Raw genomic sequence first — 19,604 nt, 5'->3', positions numbered from 1 at the left:
ATATAAGATGGATGTCTAAATTTCTGATGTGCAGCAATAAAAATTATAGTTAATAATAAAGTGTAGTAGACTAGAAATTTGCTCAGAGTAAGTTTGAGATGTTCTTACCAGAGAAATAGGTTAAAACATGGCCATATGAGATGACAGATATGTTAATTTGCATAGCTGTGGTAATCATTTCATTACGTGAATGAAAGAATCATTCTGTGCACCTTAAATACACACAATGAAAATATGAATGACAACCTAAGGATGTTGGAATTTAATCCCATTAAACAAGTCAATCACATTGACTAAATTTTACTGTTCAAAAAGATTTGTTAGTTTAGGCACTGAAAAATCTTCCCATATACATTATTTCTGTAGTTTGGGTTTTATTTTTAAAAGACAAATAAAAATATAATATAAATATAAATGTCCTGTTTCATTAATACTACATTACTCTAAAGAATTCAATATGGCCTAGTGTTGGTGGTTCATGCCTGTAATCCTAGCTACTCCAGAGGCTGAGATCTGAGGATTGTGGTTCAAAGGCAGCTTTGGCAAGAAAATCTATGAGACTCTTATCTTTAATTAATCACCAAAAGGTTAGAAATGGATCTGTGTCTCAAGTGGTAAACTACTAGCCTTAAGCACAAAAGCTCAGGGAGAGGATCCATACTCTGAGTTCAAGTCCTAGGACTGGCACCCCCCCAAAAAAATTATATGTGTATATAAAGAATGGGGTTGTTGAATGCACTCACAATTGTTTTTATGAAAATGGAACTTAAATTTAGAGAGATTCCTAGTGCTAAAAGAAGCCATCATTAATGATGAATTTAGACTATCGCCTTTTCTGAAACCTATGCAAACTTGAGCAATGACTTCCTGCAAGTTATATCATTGTTTAGAAATAAACACAATAAACCCTTCACCTTCTGCTTCCAATTCACTGTGATTTCCATTATACCATGGTAATATTATGGTATGGATCAGTAAGGAATTAACTTTTAACACTCCTTAAATACTTCCTCCTATTCAAGAACTAGACAGGTCCCATTCTGCTTAACTTCCAGGATCAAAGAATAGCAGGTTCCCTGTAGTATAACTCTAGACTTCCCTCAAGACATTCTGAAGACATTTTAGATCAGATAAAAATAGTACCTTATTCAAGAAAGAAACAATTCTGCAAGTTAGGTCAAACAGGCATTGGCTTGTCATCATCATTCATTCACGAATCTGCCCTTTGATATCTGGTGTCAGATGTGATAGAAAATCTACAAATATTTTGCAAGCAAGAATAACTCCCCACATTTTACTGATAAAGAAATGGAATCATGAAGATGTTACAAAAAAGTTATAGACTGGTGGCTGGAAAGACAAATGTAGTTTTGCTTTCTATTCTTATATTGTTTACATCTGAAAATCATTGCTGCTAGTAAAACAGTTTGCAAATGCTGTTCAAACACTACATTATTAGAACATATACAATGTTAATTCATCACTTCCAGATTTGAAGGTCCACAAACAAGGATGATAAAAAGCAGACATCTGGCATATGGCAACAGATGGGTCATCACATTTAAAAAGAGATACTGGGAATAGTATCACTTTCCTCAATTCTTATTTCTTTGAAAAAAATAAGGTGAAAGGGATATGCAATGCAGATTTAATTGGCTTCTTAATTTTCCACAGTTTTTAAGTGTCCTACAAAATATTACACTTACAGTGTAGTAGCAGGTTACCTATCATAGTGTTGTATATAGCCATGTAGGAAAAAAATTATAAGCAAGTCAAGTAATGATAGATCGGATCCTACAATCAATAACACTACCAAAATGTCTCCTGGTGGCAAGAATTGCAGAGCAGATGGTACATGATGAATTCATCAGGACACATCCAGACACCAGGTTTTTACCACCAAATTGTATAGTTCTTGCTCACTGGGTGCCCTATCCTAACTTTACACTGAAAATTTCAGCTATGAAGCATATATACTTTTATACTGAGAATTTTAAAAAAATGATGCATGCATTAAAATGATAACTCAGTATCCTTAAAACACTGCAGAGTCACTTTATGATACCTGCCCACAGAATGGTCATCTGAATTAATGTACATTTAGAGGGACTATTCCAGAATCATTTTCAGGCTATTTCATACATAAGAGTGTATAAACTCAAAAGATGAAAACGAGCCAGAAGTACTCATATTCACACAAATAAAAAGCTAATAGCTGATGTTTATTTAATGTAACTGTTTCATGTAACTGGAAAGGAGTTGCCAAATCATATGTTTTCTCTTGGGTGTCAATTCTCTAAATAAGGTTCTAGTTGGTTGATTGATTTCTTTCCAGCTAGGCAAATATATAATTCTTATAGAAATCCTTACTAAATAGCGTTTGCTGAATTAAGACAAAGCTTAGATGCTTTTCCTAAACCCTAATACACAGAAAGAAAAAGGTTTAAGAAAAGAAGTCCCAAACTTTTGTACAAACTTATCACTGCAATGTGAGATGACTTCAAACCACTTAAAATCTCAATGCAGGCAGTTAAAAAATATAATCTGTATTGCCTCTAGATTCCTCTTACAGTAGTCAAACAACTACTCGCCTTCTTTGGGGCCTATCACCTGATTCAGAAGTCTAATTTTTACAAACAACCAAAATGTGACATCTGTCCTTAATATTTTGCATGTGCTGCTTTGACAAAGTAAGCAGAGTATGTTTTCCATCACCCTTCTCCAAGAAGAATATCTTTCTATACTGTTTCACACTTTTCAAATTTCACTGTTCAGAAAGGAGATAAGGAACAGCTAACAGCGATGTACTAACTTCTTAAAACTCAGTATCATTCCTGTACTAAGAGCATTTCATCTAAAAAAAAAAAAAAAGAGCATTTCATCTTTTTCTCTCCCTTTTACTTAGAACTAACTTAATTTTCTCAAATCTTTACAAGTTTGAAATATAAATACTGCTCGGATGGTTAAAAGTTTAAAATTTTTATTTAGAAAGCTTCAACATGAAATAAAGGCAACTTAACTAATTGAGATCATACTGGAGAATCATAAAATCTCTGATAAGAAAACATTTTTTGAAATATTTATATCTTAGGCAAGTTTAATGTTCTTACTCTTTCTATTCTTGTTCCAATTATTTTTGTCTTTTAAAAAAATACTGCATATTTCCATTCCTTAGCAATCAACAGTATGTTTTCTTGTTTATGTCAAGTTCAGAAGTACAACTTCCTTTAGGGAGCCTATAATATAAAACACATGGAAACTGTTTGGTTCTCAAGAAGAGAATTAGAAGGAATAAAGAGTAAGTATGAAAAAACAATACAGCTTTTATTGTATAACATACAAACTTCTTAGATTGGCATTCAGTTTTCTCTATTAATTGAAATTATTTTAGTTCTTCAATCTTTATTCATTAGCTCCAATACCACAATCATATCTATCTTATGAAGGCTTTCTAGTTAATCCAGACTTATCACTAACCCTAGATTTGCTCACAACATTATGACAAATGACCCGTCTCTAATCACATTACCTTCTGTCTAATCTCATCTCCAAAGGGCTAATGCAGAAAATTAATTCTTTTACTCTTAATTTATTAAAAACTGAATTTGAGGGATGTAAAAAAAAAAAAAAAAAAGTAAAGGCAATTATCAAAATCCAAAACTAGATAAAATGCAATCAGTAGTTTGACCTGAAGGATCATAAATCAGAGTTACTTATGTGAAGTCTGGGAGATGAAGGCAAGAAAGGAAGAAAAACCCAGACAAAAGAAACAGCACCTACAAATACTGGAAGGAAGGTACATAGAGCAAGTCTGAGGAGCTAAGATGGAGCTCTGGTTGTAGATAAAGATATAAATGGCTCCTGAACACCACATTAAGTACATGGTGATAAAAAAAAAAGTTCTTATTAAAAAATAAATACACCAGGTGCTGGTGGCCTATGCCTATAATCCTAGCTATTCAGGTGGCTGAGATCTGAGGATCATGGTTTGAAGCCAGCCCAGGCACAGAAGCCCATGAACCTTTTGTTTCCAGTTAACCACTGAAAAACTAGAAGTGGAGCTGTGGCTCAAAGTGGTCCAGTGCTAGCCTTGAGTGAAAAAAACTCAGGGACAGCACCTAGGCCCTGAGTTCAAGCCCCATGTTGAACAAAAAAAAAGTTCATATTTTAAAAAAAGATATATATGTATGTATCTCACATATTAAAAAAACAATTGAGATTAGACCAGAATCTTCAATACCATGGAAATTATGAAATTAAGTTGTCTTAGTTGGAACCTTGCATGTCGTTTACCTCTGTATTCCTTAGGGAGATTATCAGGGAAGGGATATTGTTGATGATTAAAATGTGTTTTGTTTGCTTGCTGACTCTTACAGAAATATTCTTCGAAGCAGAGATGGGAGCAATGTCCAGGGTACATATTTACATACTTAAACGATGCACCCCTGAGAGTTTCCATCTGTCTCTGGATGAAGAAATAAGGATTTGGGACTTTGTGTATTTAATCGAGTTAACATACTTGAGTAGCTCAAAATTCTCTTTATGACAAGGTATTAGATAATTTTCACACAGAAGATAATTTTTTAAGTTTGTCTCCTGTTACCACAAAATTTAACTCAATGAATGTTAAAAAATTTTTTTCTTAAGTGTGGATCAGTCTGGATTAATTTAGAAAAATACACATGGATTTAGAAATTTTGAAAAAAGAGTAATGCTATATTTCTCCTTAAGAAACAGTCAACATCCAAATGGAAACAATTGATCTTAAGACTGAATACCATCAAAATCCAACTCAATGTTATGAAATTGCAAAGCATTCCTGGTAATGATCCTTGAATTTTTGGAATTAAAGTGTAAATGAGAATGTATTTCCTCTGTTAATACTGGTCATTCTGTGAAACCTGGAACAGCCAGTATGGGAAGCAGGAAAGTTACCCTTATCTTTATCAGCTGTGAAATTGCACAATCTCTGTATCTCCATTTCCAACTCAGCAATATGAAGATTTGATATTGGTCTCAGGAGACTTAATTAATGGTTAGTGGGTTGTTGTTGTTTTCTTTTGGGGGGGGAGGGGGTGGGTCCAGTCGTGGGGCCTGAACTCTGGGCCTGGACGCTGTCCTTCAGCTCTTCAGCTCAAGGCTAGCACTCTACCACTTGAGCCACAGTGCTACTTCCGGCTTTTTTCTTTTTGCTTATATAGTGCTGAGGAATCGAACCCAGGGCCTCATGCATGCAAGGCAAGCGCTCTACCACTGAGCCACCTTCCCAGCCCCGGTTAGTGGTTTTGAATAAGAGTTTTAAGTTCTAATAATAATCATGTCAACTCACTTGCTTATTAATGCCAATATAGCATCTTATTTAAGAGCATATGAATATTTAAGAGCATCTAACGAAGAACGCAGTCACCACTTTGGAGTCACTCTTATTCTGAACTCATTTTGATCTATTTAATATAAAAGTCTCATTTTAATGAGTCTCATTTTGTGCTGATATCACACAAAAAGCCAGATAAATTGTTTTCCATGAATGACAGATAGATGGTTTTCCAGGTCTGGGTGCTGAGTAGAGCTATCATTCAGTGAAGTGATTTCTTTGTACTAAGACTAGAAAAAATACTTATAAAAGTAGGTTTTATGTGGTGTTTTTAATCTCTCTCTGTCTCCCTCTCTTAGTGCTAGTCCAGGGGCTTGAACTCAGGGTCTAGGCACTGTCTCTCAGCGCTTTTGCTCAAGGCTAGTCCTCTACCACTTGAGCTACAGCTCTACTCCCATTGTTTTGGTGGTTAATTGGCAATAAGTCTCCCAGACTTTCCTTCTAGATCTGGCTTTGAACCATGAGTCTCAGATCCCAGCCTCCTGAGTAGCTAGGATTATAGGAATGAACCACCAGCCCGTGGCTACACTGTCTCTTTAATAGAATACATGGTGATCATTAAGATCTCAAAATTCCATATCTTTTCATGTTATATTTCAACCTTAACACAATAGAAATAGTTCAATGCTTCACTGAAGTTTCCCAGCTTCTGTGAAACTATTCTCTTATAATTCCTTGTAAACATAAATTATAACACTGTTGGGAAGGGAAAACATTTTTTTTCAAAAAGCACTAGATTGAGTAACCAAACAAGTCTAAAAAAAAAAAGAAAGAAAGAAAAACTGCCTAGCAGAAATCAATCTAACTCTACAAGGTCAAAGCCAAGGTCAATATGAGTATACATTGATAAAAATCAATTCAAGTAATACCCGACATCATACCAATATAGACCTAAGAAACAGCTCTGTCTTGTATTAAGTACTGTAATGGAGAATCTTGATTTTATTTCCCTATGTTATGAGACTACCTGGCAGTTAGGCCAGAAGTTCTGGCATTTAGGGTAAGGAGTTGAGGCTTGTTTTTCTAATTGTTCTTACAATGCCTTAGAGAGACCCACTGTGCTGTCTGACAAGATGCTGGCCTCAGCTTTCATGAAGATGGCCACTGGTATTGCTTTGTTAAAACATATTCTTAGGATAGATCGAAACTCAGTAGGGAAAAGTGACATGAATCGTTAATAGTATAACAAGGTACACAAGACAGAAAACAGCCAACAGGGTTCATCAATTTCCTTGACATGGGGGGTCAGGATGTTCACTGAACTATTTAGAAGCAAAGTGATAGCCTATCTTCAGTTTTCAGGAAAGTTGAAGAATGTGTTAAGTATGCATACGTAGAAAGATGGATAATGTAGGGAGAGGACAAGAAGCACAAAATATGAAATGCTAATATTTAGGAGACTCGAGGCTAAGGGCTATGTAATGATTTCTGGGCCTGTTTTTACAACTTTTATGTAAAGTCTAACATTATTTCAAAATAATAAGTTATATGTGGAATTTTTTTCCTGGGGATGGTACAAAAAAAAAAAGTTGAAAAGCAGCAAAGTCCTATATAGCAGAGCTATTTGAAAAAGGGATAGAGCTAATATCTTTGAGTCAGTATCTTAAAACTTCTTGTAGAGATTTTAAAAAGAATGAAAACAGAAGGAAACACAGCAGCTCAAGGCTAGCACTCTACCACTTGAGCCACCTCACCACTTGTGGCTTTATCTGAGTAGTGTTTTGGAGATAAGAGGCTCATGGACTTTTTCTTCCAGGCCTGGCTTTGAACCTCCATCCTCAGATTTCAGCCTCCTGAGTAACTAGGATTACAGGCATGAGCCACAGGTGCCTGGTAAAAATTTGTTTTTGACAAGATCAGAAAAGGATTAGAATTCATTAAGACTAACAGAGGGCAAAAAAGCCTCCTTTTTAGGTTGAATCAGAAATCACAGGCAAATATCTAAAAGCATACTTGAGACTACTACTAAGTCCCTAATATCACAAACTTTTATCAGGTAGATGCTGACTGCTTCAGTTCCACTACAAAACCTAACAAGCACCCTAAATACAATGTATTGGCGAAAGCTTTTCTGCAGTTAAAACATGCTATTGTTTAAAGGCTCAAGTAAAATTCTGACAAAACTGTGACATCATCTGTTACTTTCTTGTTATAGTAGATTTCAGATTCTTTATTCCAGTGTGGCCATTGACATTTCAATGTCAATATATAATCAACTTAGAGGCAGATGTGACTCGCTGGTGCTGACACTTCCCTAATGCTTAGCCATGTATAAAGGGACAAAAAATTTGTATAATGTGTTAAGTTAAGGACACTTTAATCCTGATTCCCATTTCGCATTTGGAATGTGCCAGAAACATTTCCTTTTTTGGAACAGAACAAAGAGCTCATTGCCTCTTTGCCTCCCACCAGCTAAACTCAGTCGCTTGGAACTTAGGTTCTGGATTAAAGACTCAAAACTCTTTTTGCTGACCTTAGTGTGGCATATAGCTTAAGAAAAAATAACTTTTGTGCCTGCTTTGAAATGGTGCAGGAGAATTTCTTCAGATATTGTCAATCTCAGGAGCATCATTCCCAGGGTGTCTACGAAACACAGAAAGTAAAGATGGTTTTTCCTTTATCAATACATTCACAGAGAATATGCAGGTAGGTTTTTCTATCCTCTTCCTACTCTGAAATGAGATTTTTTGAGGTTTAGCATACAAAATAACAGAACAAAGAACAGGAATCTTAGTATTTACTGCATATATTTTAACACATGGTATAATATATATGTTTTTTTAGCTGAAAATAATTACTTAATTCAGCAGCCATCCTTTGTGGGCTGAGTAACATCAGGGCATGAATCCTGTGACTTTTTATTGACACAATTTTGGTGGAGTTGGGACTTAAGAGCACAATTGGTTTGGGCATATCGTATCTGAGTTGTTTGATACAGTTAGCATACTTGTAATGACAAGTGTCCAGATGAAAAAGTTGGATAGAATGAACAGTCTAGGTTTCTAGAACATTGATTATAGGATTCTAAAATTCCTAAGAGTTTTAATAAATCCATCCTTTTAATGTGTATCTGATTTAATTTGAAGCTGGATCAAAACATTAAAAACGGATACCAACACATCCATTAAACAATGCCAGTTTAATGCTGACATTAAATGCAGCTAAATGACCATGCCAGAATCAAAAGACCCAGAACAACAACAAGAAGAACAACAACAAAATTCTATCTAAAATCTATGTGAACATTTAGTTAAGACTGAGCTTTTTTTTTTTTCTTTCTTTCTTTCTTTCTCTCTTTTTTTTGGGGGGGGGGGGGGGTCTGGTCGTAGGGCTTGAACTCTGTGCCTGGGCGCTGTCCCTCAGCTCATCAGCTCAAGGCTAGCACTCTACCACTTGAGCCACAGCGCCACTTCCGGCTTTTTTCTTTTTGCTTATGTGGTGCTGAGGAATTGAACCCAGGGCCTCAGGCATGCAAGGCAAGCGCTTTACCACTAAGCCACCTTCCCAGCCCCTCTTTTTTTTTTGGTGGGTCGTGGGCCTGAACTCTGGGCTCAGCTCTTCAGCTTAAGGCTAGTGCCCTTTCACTTGAGCCACAGTGCCACTTCTGGCTCTTTTTCTGCGTATGTGGTGCGGAGGAATCAAATCCAGGGCCTCATGCATGTGCGGCAAGCGCTCTACCACTGAGCCACCTTCCCAGTCCCAGACTGAGTATTTTCTATGCAACTATTTCTGACAAAGAAGCACAAGACTCTCATAAGCTCCTCTGAAGATGCAATAGAATACCTTGTAAATATTTGAAAGTAGTTATCAGTTCCATTACCTGTTTATGATGGGTCTGGTCATGATTAATATTCACCACTATGACTCACAAGTCCTGATCCATCAGCCTTCTACAGACTATCTTCCATGGTTGGATTGGTTATTTGGCTACTTCTATGCTACTTCTAGACAGAGTGCCAATGCCAAAGTGAGTGGCTGAGAGTAGTACAGGCAGGAAGCAAGTTATTTTATATACTGGCATGCTTCCTACTATGAAATAGAATAACAAGAAAAAGGGTAGGAAAAACTTTAGGTTCCTCTTTCCGTTGAAATTTGCATAGTTTAACCACTAATCAAGTTGGAAGAATAACAGCAGAGAAGTATAATGAGTGTTTACTATTTATTAGCCAGGATCTCAGCTACTCTGAATATATTAATCACACTTAAAATTATGGGCCTAAAGGAATTAGGTAACAAATGGCAGAGCTGTTGATGCCTTGGAATAGGTTCTTTCCTACTCTAGAGTCTCCATTCTCTAATAGTCTATTTTTTAAAAAATCTATTTAACTAGTTTTTAAAAATCAAAATAAATATACTTACTTTAGAGGAAACTGGTCAAAATAAAATAGTAAAAAATATTGCTAATAATGCCACTTATATTTGTCCTGTTAACGTTAATAGTGTGCATAAATTTCTGCCATATGAACATATATAATCTACTTACCATTATTGGTCATTTAGAATTTTTAACTTTTCCCAATAATATAGAATATCAAATGCAGATATAAACTACTTTTTTGGTGAATTATCATTTCTTTATAATAGATGCCTGGAAACAGAATGGTTTACCGTGAGAATCAGTGAAGTCCTCACCATTAAAAACATTCAATTTAAGACTATCAGCTGGCTAGGGTGTCAATGAAGAATCTGTCAGGTGACCTCTAAAGTTTCTATTGTATGATTCTGCAATGTTCTTTTCTATTTCTGAAGACTATTGACTTACTTTGCATCACCAATTGCCAAGGTTTTTTTTTATACAAACAGAATGACTTTTTAAATGCTGGGCTTTTGGGGGTGGGGGTTATGTTGGTTAATTTTCTATTCAAAGTCACTACATTTGTAAGTTATGCTTGAGATATAAGTGTGTGTATGCACAATATAAATAATAAAAATAGGAAGATCAATAGCTGAGTGTTTGTGGAATCTAGAGAAACAGTCACATCAGTAGTTTTTGAGTCTCAATTTTAAAACCATACATAAATATACAGGTATGCAACTATATGGGAAGTACACTTAAAACTAGGTGTTTTTGCATGTGTTCCAAAAGTTTCTACATTATTCTATAAAATAGTATAATGTAATCATTTTGGGAGAGTAGAAATAGGGAAAAAGGATATGGAAAACTTTTTATTTCTTACTTCCTCTTATAGTATTGCATGCATAAGAAGCAGAGAGTACTCCCTTTAATAATAATACAAAATTTCTTATGCATAAAAGAAATCTTAGAAACAATGCGAACTTCAAATCAGTAGCCAGTGGCAGCTATTTTTCATTCAGTTCTCAGCAAAAGAATTCCAAATGTTTCCCAGCCTTCAAAGTTGGGATTCATCACCTTGAGAGAAATTAACTTCCTTCACTTTTTCATTCCCAAGCTTTGATTGGCTCACTCCAAGTTGATATAGACAGGTTAGGTTAAATATCTGTTACTAAAATACTAAAAGGGGCTGGGAAGGTGGCTCAGTGGTAGAGCGCTTGCCGTGCATGCCTGAGGCCCTGGGTTCGATTCCTCAGCACCACATAAGCAGAAAGAAAAAAGCCGGAAGTGGCGCTGTGGCTCAAGTGGTAGAGTGCTAGCCTTGAGCTGAAGAGCTGAGGGACAGTGCCCAGGCCCAGAGTTCAGGCCCCACGACCGCCCCCCCCCCCCAAAAAAATACTAGAATTTATAACTTTCATTAATGATTACCAGTGGTAACTGTTATGGTACAATCTTACTATGCAGAATAAGGAAAATGAAGTGCAGATACACCATCACATTAGTGCAAACACAACAGTTTTATGCATGCATGTAATACATATGCAGGCAAAACGTAGAAAACCACCTCAGAGGATTCACTGCAGACTGTCAGCAAGTTGTTTACTTGGGGATACAGAGTAGGATGGGGAGTAGAGGACCAGATGAACTGAAGCTCTGGTTTTCTCTTACCAAATACCTGTTTGTTTGTTTAAATAACTATATTAACACTCCATAGGCAAAAAGACAGGGAAAAAAACAAAAAACTATGTTGGAAACAAGATTTCTTCATTTCCTTGATGTCTTTCTCCCTAGTATTAAGTGCTCATTTACATAGTTCCCAGCATCTGTAATTCCTCCTAAAAGGCATATTTCCTGTGAAGTATCTACATAATTGTGTCTGTTTGTCTCATGCTTATATCTGATTTCCACTAAGGCATCAGAAGCCTGCTGACTTCTTGGTAATTTTTCTCTGACCAAATTATATTCCTATTTTATCTTTTTAGCAATCTTAAGAATTCATCAAGAAAGATCCCACCCACTTTCTAGTTTCTACCTAAGGGTATTTAAGTGATAAAAATCTCTTCACCTATTTAAAGTATGCCAAAAACAAGTGTGAGGTTAATTTAATGAAATCATTATCTCCCCTTTTAGGGAATGTAAAATGTTTTTATTTTTACTCCAAAAGCAAGCAAGCCATTTAAAACAGGGGGGAATGTGGGAAAGATGAATTAGAGAAGGAGAGTGTCAATAAAAATCTAAACTATGTTTAGAACTCTTACATGTTGCTTTTCGTCCTATTATTGTTTATGGTTATTTTTTTAATATATGTGTGTTTGTGTCTATCTCTAGATGCTCAGTACAAAACTCAAAATAAGAGATGAGGAATCAGTTGAGGTATTTGACTACTTTAGTTGTAAGAAAAGATAAGTACTTTAGTGAGATTACTTAAGCTTCATTATTACTGGCTGCTCTACAAACTATTGTCAAAAAATATGGAGATCAGGACACTGTATTTTCCAATCATGTTTTCACATTGGCACTGCAGAATCCGTAGGACACCATCTCTACATAGGGCCTGACCATACTATAGAATGTGGTATCAGCTCTGCAGAAAGTGTATATATATTCCAAACTGTACTTTGACTTTCTAGTATTCATCTAGGAAAGCAGACTAGGGGACATGGCTTAGACTCTCCTAATTTCAATTTCCTGTTTTTTGTGACTGTATTTATTCATAAGCCTACACATGTCAAATCCTTCCAGACTAAATTGATAAAAAAAAAAAAAAAAAAGAATTTTTACTCTCAAACTAGAAGTATCATAGAGACATGTAGTATTAAAGGCTTTTCAGTAGAGTTTCTTCACAGACCAAGAAATAGCAACCAAACTAGAAAGACAGCCAAATAATTAGGAAAAAATATTTACCAGCAAAATATCAGACAAGGGTCTAATATCCATTATATACAGGGAACTCAAACTAACCCCTCCCAAATCTAACAAACCAATCATGAAATGGGCAAGGGAACTAAAGAGAGACTTCTCAGAAGAAGAGATAAAAATGGCAAAGAAACATATGAGGAAATGTTCATCATCCCTGGCTGTAAAGGAAATGCAAATAAAAACAACACTGAGATATCACCTTATCCCAGTCAGAATGGCCCACATCCTAAGGTCAGCCAATGACAAATGCTGGAGGGGATGCGGAGAAAGAGGAACCTTACCATTGCTGGTGGGAATGTATACTAATACAACCAAGTTGATATAACCAGGTTGGAAAACAGTCTAGAGATACCTCAGAAAGCTAAATATAGACCTCCCCTAACCCAGCCATACCATTCCTAGGCATCTACCCTGAGCAACAGGAACCAGTATACAAAGACATATGCACCTCCATATTTATTGCAGCACTGTTTACAATAGCCAAGATTTGAAAACAACTCAGATGCCACTACTGATGAGTGGATCCAAAAATTGTGGTATCTATATACAATGGAATATTATGCAGCCATTAGAAAGGACAAAATAATGGCATTTGCAGAGAAATGAATGGAGCTAGAGCAGATTATTTTGAGCCAAGTAAGCCAAGAACAGAGACAAATGGCACATGGTCTTCCTGCTAGGTGGAGGCTGGCTGAGGACAGTGGTTCAAAGCCAGCCTGGGCAGGAAAGTCTGTGACTCTTATCTCCAATTGACCACCAGAAAACCAGAAGTGGCACTGTGACTAAAGAGGTAGAGCGCTTATCTTGAGCTGAAGGGCTCAGACAGTACCCAGGCCCATAGTTCAAGCCCTACAAACAACCAAAAAAAAAAAAAATCCAAACCCATGTTTCAACCTCTTTCAATATACCTGCTTCACAGGTCATCTCTCAAATCTGTAAGAGGAGTGACTGTAACATTTACAGGCAAAAAATTAAAGAAATTATCTGCAAAAAGTAAGAAAGACCAAGGTGAAATCCTATGGGTACAGATTAAGACAAATATTGAGACTGACACCCTGCAGTGTAGGCTCTACTGTGCCACTAATATAGGCAAAGTAAAGGTGCCTGTATCCCTATTTAAGCATTTTGTTTTTTCCCTTCCCCTCCCCAAACTGGAGAAGTGTATATACAAGACGCAGGGCACCGACATCAAATACAGTGAAAACGGGTTATTCCATGGGGGAGGAACACAGAGAAACAAAAAAATCACATGGTACATAAATATGTTAGGAACAATAGCAAGAAAGAAAAAACCACTTGTGTTCCTATCTTGGGGTTTATTTTGCCTAACATCATCTTATCTGGCCATATGTACATAGCTTTGGACCTTCTCTGCTTGTCCCAGATATATACTAGTTGTTGCAAATAAGGGAAACCATAGGACCTATGTTTCTTTGGGCCTGGCTTACTTCACTTAATATAATTTTTTCCAAGTCTTTCCATTTCTTAACAAATGGGGCAATGTCATTCTTTCTGTTGGAGGCATAGAATTCCATTGTGTATATATACCACATTTTCTTGATCCATTCATCTACTGAGGGGCATCTGGGTTGGTTCCATATCTTAGCTATGGTAAACAGTGCTGCAATAAACATAGTTGTACTGATAGCTTTAGTCTGGCCTTGTTTGTGATCATTTGGGTAAATGCCCAAAAGTGGGATTGCTGGGTCATAGGGGAGCTCTATGTGGAGTCTTTTAGGAACCTCCATACTGCTTTCCAAAGTGGTTGAACAAGTTTACACTCCCACCAACAATGTAGTAGGGTTCCCTTCTGGCCACATCCCCTCCAGCATCTGTTGTTATTAGATTTCTTGAAGATAGCCATTCTAACTGGGGTGAGGTGGAATCTCAATGTTGCTTTGATTTGTTTTTCTTTTATGGCTAAAGAGGTTGAGCATGTCTATTGTCCATTCTTATTTCCTCTTCAGAGAAGTTTCTCTTGAGATGTACAAGACACTATGTTGAAAAATGAACTTTACAATTTAGGTGTGTGTGTGTGGTGGGGAGAGTATAGTTGTAGAGGTGGGAGGGAAGGGAGGATAGGGGGAAAACAAAGGAGGAGGTAACAATGCTTGATAGGAAATGTGCTCATTACCTTGCTCATGTAACTGTAACCCATCTGTACAGTATTTTTACAATAAAAAAAATTTAAAAAATAAAAGAAGAAGAAAAGAAGCCTGATTCCTGAAAGTCTCTACAAAAGCTTATGCATAGCTAATGTGTTCTGAGGGCAAGCACAAAGTCTGATCATTCCAGGAGATCAATGAGTAAAAGCTGTGAACAATTTAAATCATAAACATAAAACATGGGATCTTGCAGTTAACACAGCGCTCATCCTACAGGGCAAGAGAGAAATGATCAAGATGTTGTAGCCCAACTGTAGCTCCCTAACTTTTCTATTGAAGAAGCTAGGAGGAGACAGGAGAACCACAGAACTGCATCTGTTCAATGTTTATAACAAAACTGCCAACTCTTTGTAATAACAAATCTGTTACTCTGCAACTATGCTGAAGCTAGGATTTTGAGCACCCACAAGAATTATATAAAATGTGAGGAGAAAATTATCCTCTTGGCAAAGCAACATACCTTCTTCTGATTTCCACATTCTAAATGTTCAAAGCCAGTCTTTGGGAGCTCTTCTTTAGGGTACAAAGTTCATCACAGAAATGTGTGTTCTAACATACATTTTTCTAAGCCCACATCGAAGCTCACACAAAAAATATGATGACTAGTCAATCAACTGAAAAATGTACCACTTTTGTCTCTGCTTTTCTTCTTCTTCCCTCCTCCTCCTCCTTTCCTCTCCCCCTCCCCCTCCTCCCCCTCCCCCTCCCCCTCCCCCTCCTCCTCCACTTCCTCTTCCTCCCATACACCAGTCCTGGGGCTTAAATGGAAGTCCTGAACACTGTCCCAGAGCTTTTTGGCTCAAGGTTGAAACTCTACCACTTGAGCCACAGTTCAGTTCTACTCCTGAATTTTGGGTAGTTAATTTGAGATAAGAGTGTCAGAGGCTTGCCTGCCTGGGCTGGCTTCAAACTATAATCCTTAGATATCTGCCTCCTGAGTAGCTATGATTACAAGTATGAGTCTCTTCTTTAAGTGTGTGTGTGTGTGTGTGTGTGTGTGTGTGTGTGTGCCAGTATACCATAATCATTAGACATGTTTGAAAGGAAAAAAATGTGTCAAGTCTGAAATCTTCATTAAGAAAAACAGATGTTCAAGCCTGTCATTCGTAATTTATGCCTATAATCCTAATCTACTCAAGAGGCTAAAATCTGAGAATCACAGTTTAGAGCCAGGCCATGCAGACAAATGTAAAAGACTCCTCTCCAATTAGCCAGCAAAAAGCTGGAAGGGAAGGCATGGCTCAACTAGTACAGCACCAACTGTGAGAGGAAAACAAGCAATAGGCCCTGAGTTCAAATCCAGTATTGGCACAGACGCAAAAATACATAAAAACAATATTTAGAAGAATATTTAGAAAATATTCTTAGCCGAAAATAACCAGATTGTTTTTCACCCTATACCATTTTTCATCACACTAGCATGGATATGACACAGGGAAGAACTTACAAATTAGTGCAAGAGACTTAAGAGCCTTAACAAACTACTTGACTTTTTTTATTTTGTATTTTTAGTACCCAGTTAATTACTAGGTATACACACACACACACACACACACACATATATATACTAGATATATAAGTATATATATATATATATATATATGTAGATATGGAAGTGGGCAAGGTATAGATTAATAAAATTACTTGTAATAGACGTGGTACATGAATATGTATTCACATATTCACATACAGATACATGAAGAAATGCACATATGTTTACTTTCAACATCTGTAATGTTCCTAGTGGGAAGAAAACGATTCCTTAGACCTAAGAACTAAAAGTTCTTGGGCAGATGCCTTAAGGATCTGGTGGGAGGATTTTAGGTGGCATCCTAGTGTACTAATAACATGACTTCTGAAGATTGACCTTTGGCACTAGTAGAGTTGCCAAGATGACTTCACGATTCCTTCCTCAAGTCTCCCAACCCCACAAAGATCAAAAAGTGGGAAATTAAGGAAACTGTTTGTGTGCCTGTACTGGGGCCTGAACTGAAAACTCAGCACTTCATGCAGTCCCCTCAGGTTTTTGCTTGAGGTTGATGCTCTACCTGTGAGAGACACAGCTAGCTCCACTTCAGGCTTTTCGGTAGTTAATTGGAGATAAGAGTCTCGTGGACTTTTCCGCTGGAGCTGGCTTTGAATCAAGATCTGCAGATCTCAGCCTCCTGAGTAGCTGGTACTACAGGTGTGAGCCACCAGTGCCCAAAGGAAACTTTTTTGATGCAAATCCACAGCAGACCAGGTCATTTTTGTACAAAACCTTCCTGTTCAAGTGACTGAGGCCTACTGTGGAACCTCCACTATTTTAAACAAGTAGAAAACGCTGTTGTTTGTGGTCATTTTCTTCCAAAGATCTGACGAGAGATCATCTCCCACAACCAGCTCAACGCTGTAAAAACACAAAAGGTCTAAGAGAGGCCAAACGACTGGCCTAAGAGCTCACGGCAAGTCTATAAATGCCTAAGCCTAAACACATCCGGAAAAACAAGTATTCTCAGACGCTGCCTTCGCCCCATTGTCCTAGGCAGAGGTCAACGTTTGCGAACGACAGAGAAAACAACTGCGGATTGCAGATTGAGAAAGGATAGGAAGTGGTTATTAGCAAATCCCTGGGCCGGGATTGGGAGGGGGATCACCTGCTTTCCTGCCTCAAACCAGTGCGACTAGCCTTTCCTAAGCACATCAAGGGCGGGTGGGCCATTGTTTTCAGAACCAGCTGTGAAGACTGCGCGCAGCCAGTGGCCTTGGAACAGCTGCAGCTGCCGCCTCCCGGGGGAGGGGGAGCGGCCTGGGGAGGTAGGGGGAGCTCGGCGCGCAGGGCGGCAAAGGGGAAGACCCCGCCGCGCCCCCTCCCGGCAAACGGGGAAGCACGAATACAGTGGATGCCGCGGACTGGGGCCTCCTTCTGCACCCACGGAAAGTGCAAACGGCTCGCCCCAGGCTCCAGACGGGGCGCAGGGATGACCCGCCTTCACCAAAGGCCGACGCCTTCCCCACCCCTACCCGCTGGGAGGCTGCGACTGCCAGCCTCCGCCGGCAGAAGTGCGCGCCACCACCCGGTACAGCAACCGGGAAAAGCGGTGGCCATCGGTGACCGAGCAAAATCCGTGGTAAATAAGCTCAGTCCAGCTTGCGTCCTTTCCTCCCCTCTTCCTCCTCCCCTTTATTCCCCCCCCCTCCCCAACACACTGCGCGCCCCATCTCCCAGCCCGCATTTCCCACGCGCGCCCCGCGCGCTCCGCCCCGCGGCCCTGGTCTCCCCACCTCCGACCTGGTCCTCCGATCGCCCCATCTTTCAGCCTGACCCCATCCCCGCCCTAACCCCGGCGGCTCAGAACATCACACTCACCATCTCTTGGCGAAGGAGGTGAAGCTTGGTTTCCAGCCTCTCCAAGGTGCCGGAGTGGCTACGTCGTGGGGAGCTAGAGGTTGGGGAGGACGAGGAGGAGGAGGAAGACGAGGAAGGGGGGAAGCTGCAGTTGCTACTGCTATTGCTACTGCCGCAGCCGTCGCCGCCTCCGCCGCAGCCGCCCCCGCGGGGGTCCCGGTCCCTCTCCCCGGGAACCGGCTCCTCCCCACGGAGGGAGCGCGCCAGGCTCTCGGGTACTTTGCGCCCCAGCTTCAGTTCGATGTCTCTGAGGTCCGGCAGCGGGCCGTCTTCCATGACTTTCTTCAAGATCGGTGATAAGGATGATAATACACGTAGGAGCCGAGGAGAGGCAGCCAAGGCCTCCAAGGCGGCCGCGAGATCACCAGACCCTCGGTCCCCACCTTCCCTCCCGGGGCCGGGTCTCTTATCCTCCGCGCACCCCGGGCGCCGTCCGCCCCATAGCTGCTAACGCAGTGTCCGGCCCTGGGATCCGTACTGGCGGCAGTCGGGCTCCGCCGCAGCCACCCCGGCCTCTGCGACGTTGTCTCCAACACTTGCTAAAACCACTCAGGTCGCTTCTTTCTCCTCCTCCTCCTCCTCCTCGTTCTCCACCTCCTTCTTTTCGGCCCGTTCCACTGCAAAGTTGAGTTAATTGATGTTGCCAGAAGGATTTATGGAGGGAATGGGGAAGGGGTGGAGGAGGCAAGTATCTTTATACCAAAAGAAAAGCGAAGGGAATCAAGCCTGCTTCAGCATTCTAAGAGGGAGGGAAAAATCATACTTAAAACTGACCATTCACATCCCTGAGCCATTCACTGAGCGTCCATCTGGTAGCTTGCGACATGAAAGAAAGCTGTGGCCACACTCTCCGGTCGTTTCATTTTCCAGTCATATGTCTCCAGGCGTTTGGGATATCCTGGGTTGTCAGAAATAATCTCTGGTTAGGGAAGAGGAGATTGGTCGATCGGTTAGGTTTGGAGGCCGCATGGACCCATCAAAAAAATAAAAAATAAGAAAGAGAGAGAGATGGTAATCTTGGCAGAAGTTTAACGGCTTCCTGGGGGCAGAATAAACACCCTCCTTCTCATTTAGACTGTTTGATCCAAGTCATTGTGTTCGTCTGAGCCTCGGAAATTTTAAACTCCGCTGGCAGGTGGACCAAACCAGGGCCAACCCCTCTACCGTATGTCGCCAATAAGAAGAGCAATAGAAATTTCCTCAACCATGCAGCGAATAGCAAGAGTTTCAATAGCCTGCTTTAAGTTGAGAAGATATCAGGTTTTCAGTTTTACAGGAGAAATACCAGCCTAGTACCTACAGCATTCCCAATTTAAAAGGGGGTGGGGGAGAGCAGAAGAATGACTAAATTTGAGATCCCTTCCTATCTCTCCACATCTTTCCCCAAAACAAACACTTAGCTTTACAAGCCTTTCCTAATAAGTTCACAAAAATAAGAGGAATGGAGGGATTTAGCCAAAAGCT

General features: G+C 39.4%; 1 protein-coding gene across 1 annotated transcript in view; it reads right to left on the bottom strand.

Moving 5' to 3' along the window:
* The window catches only part of Lurap1l (leucine rich adaptor protein 1 like), a 38,412-nt gene extending 19,631 nt beyond the window's left edge, over positions 1-18,781 (bottom strand). The window contains exon 1 of the mRNA XM_042686843.1: positions 18,102-18,781. Within this exon, the coding sequence (XP_042542777.1) occupies positions 18,102-18,416 (315 nt within the window). The 5' untranslated portion in view covers positions 18,417-18,781. The remainder of the gene's footprint in view (positions 1-18,101) is intronic.
* Between the last annotated feature and the right edge of the window lie 823 nt (positions 18,782-19,604).

This window comes from Dipodomys spectabilis, unplaced genomic scaffold (assembly GCF_019054845.1).
Source record: "Dipodomys spectabilis isolate Male_0828 unplaced genomic scaffold, ASM1905484v1 ptg000098l, whole genome shotgun sequence".
Lineage (NCBI taxonomy): Eukaryota > Metazoa > Chordata > Mammalia > Rodentia > Heteromyidae > Dipodomys > Dipodomys spectabilis.
This window is presented reverse-complemented; position numbering and strand designations above follow the sequence as displayed.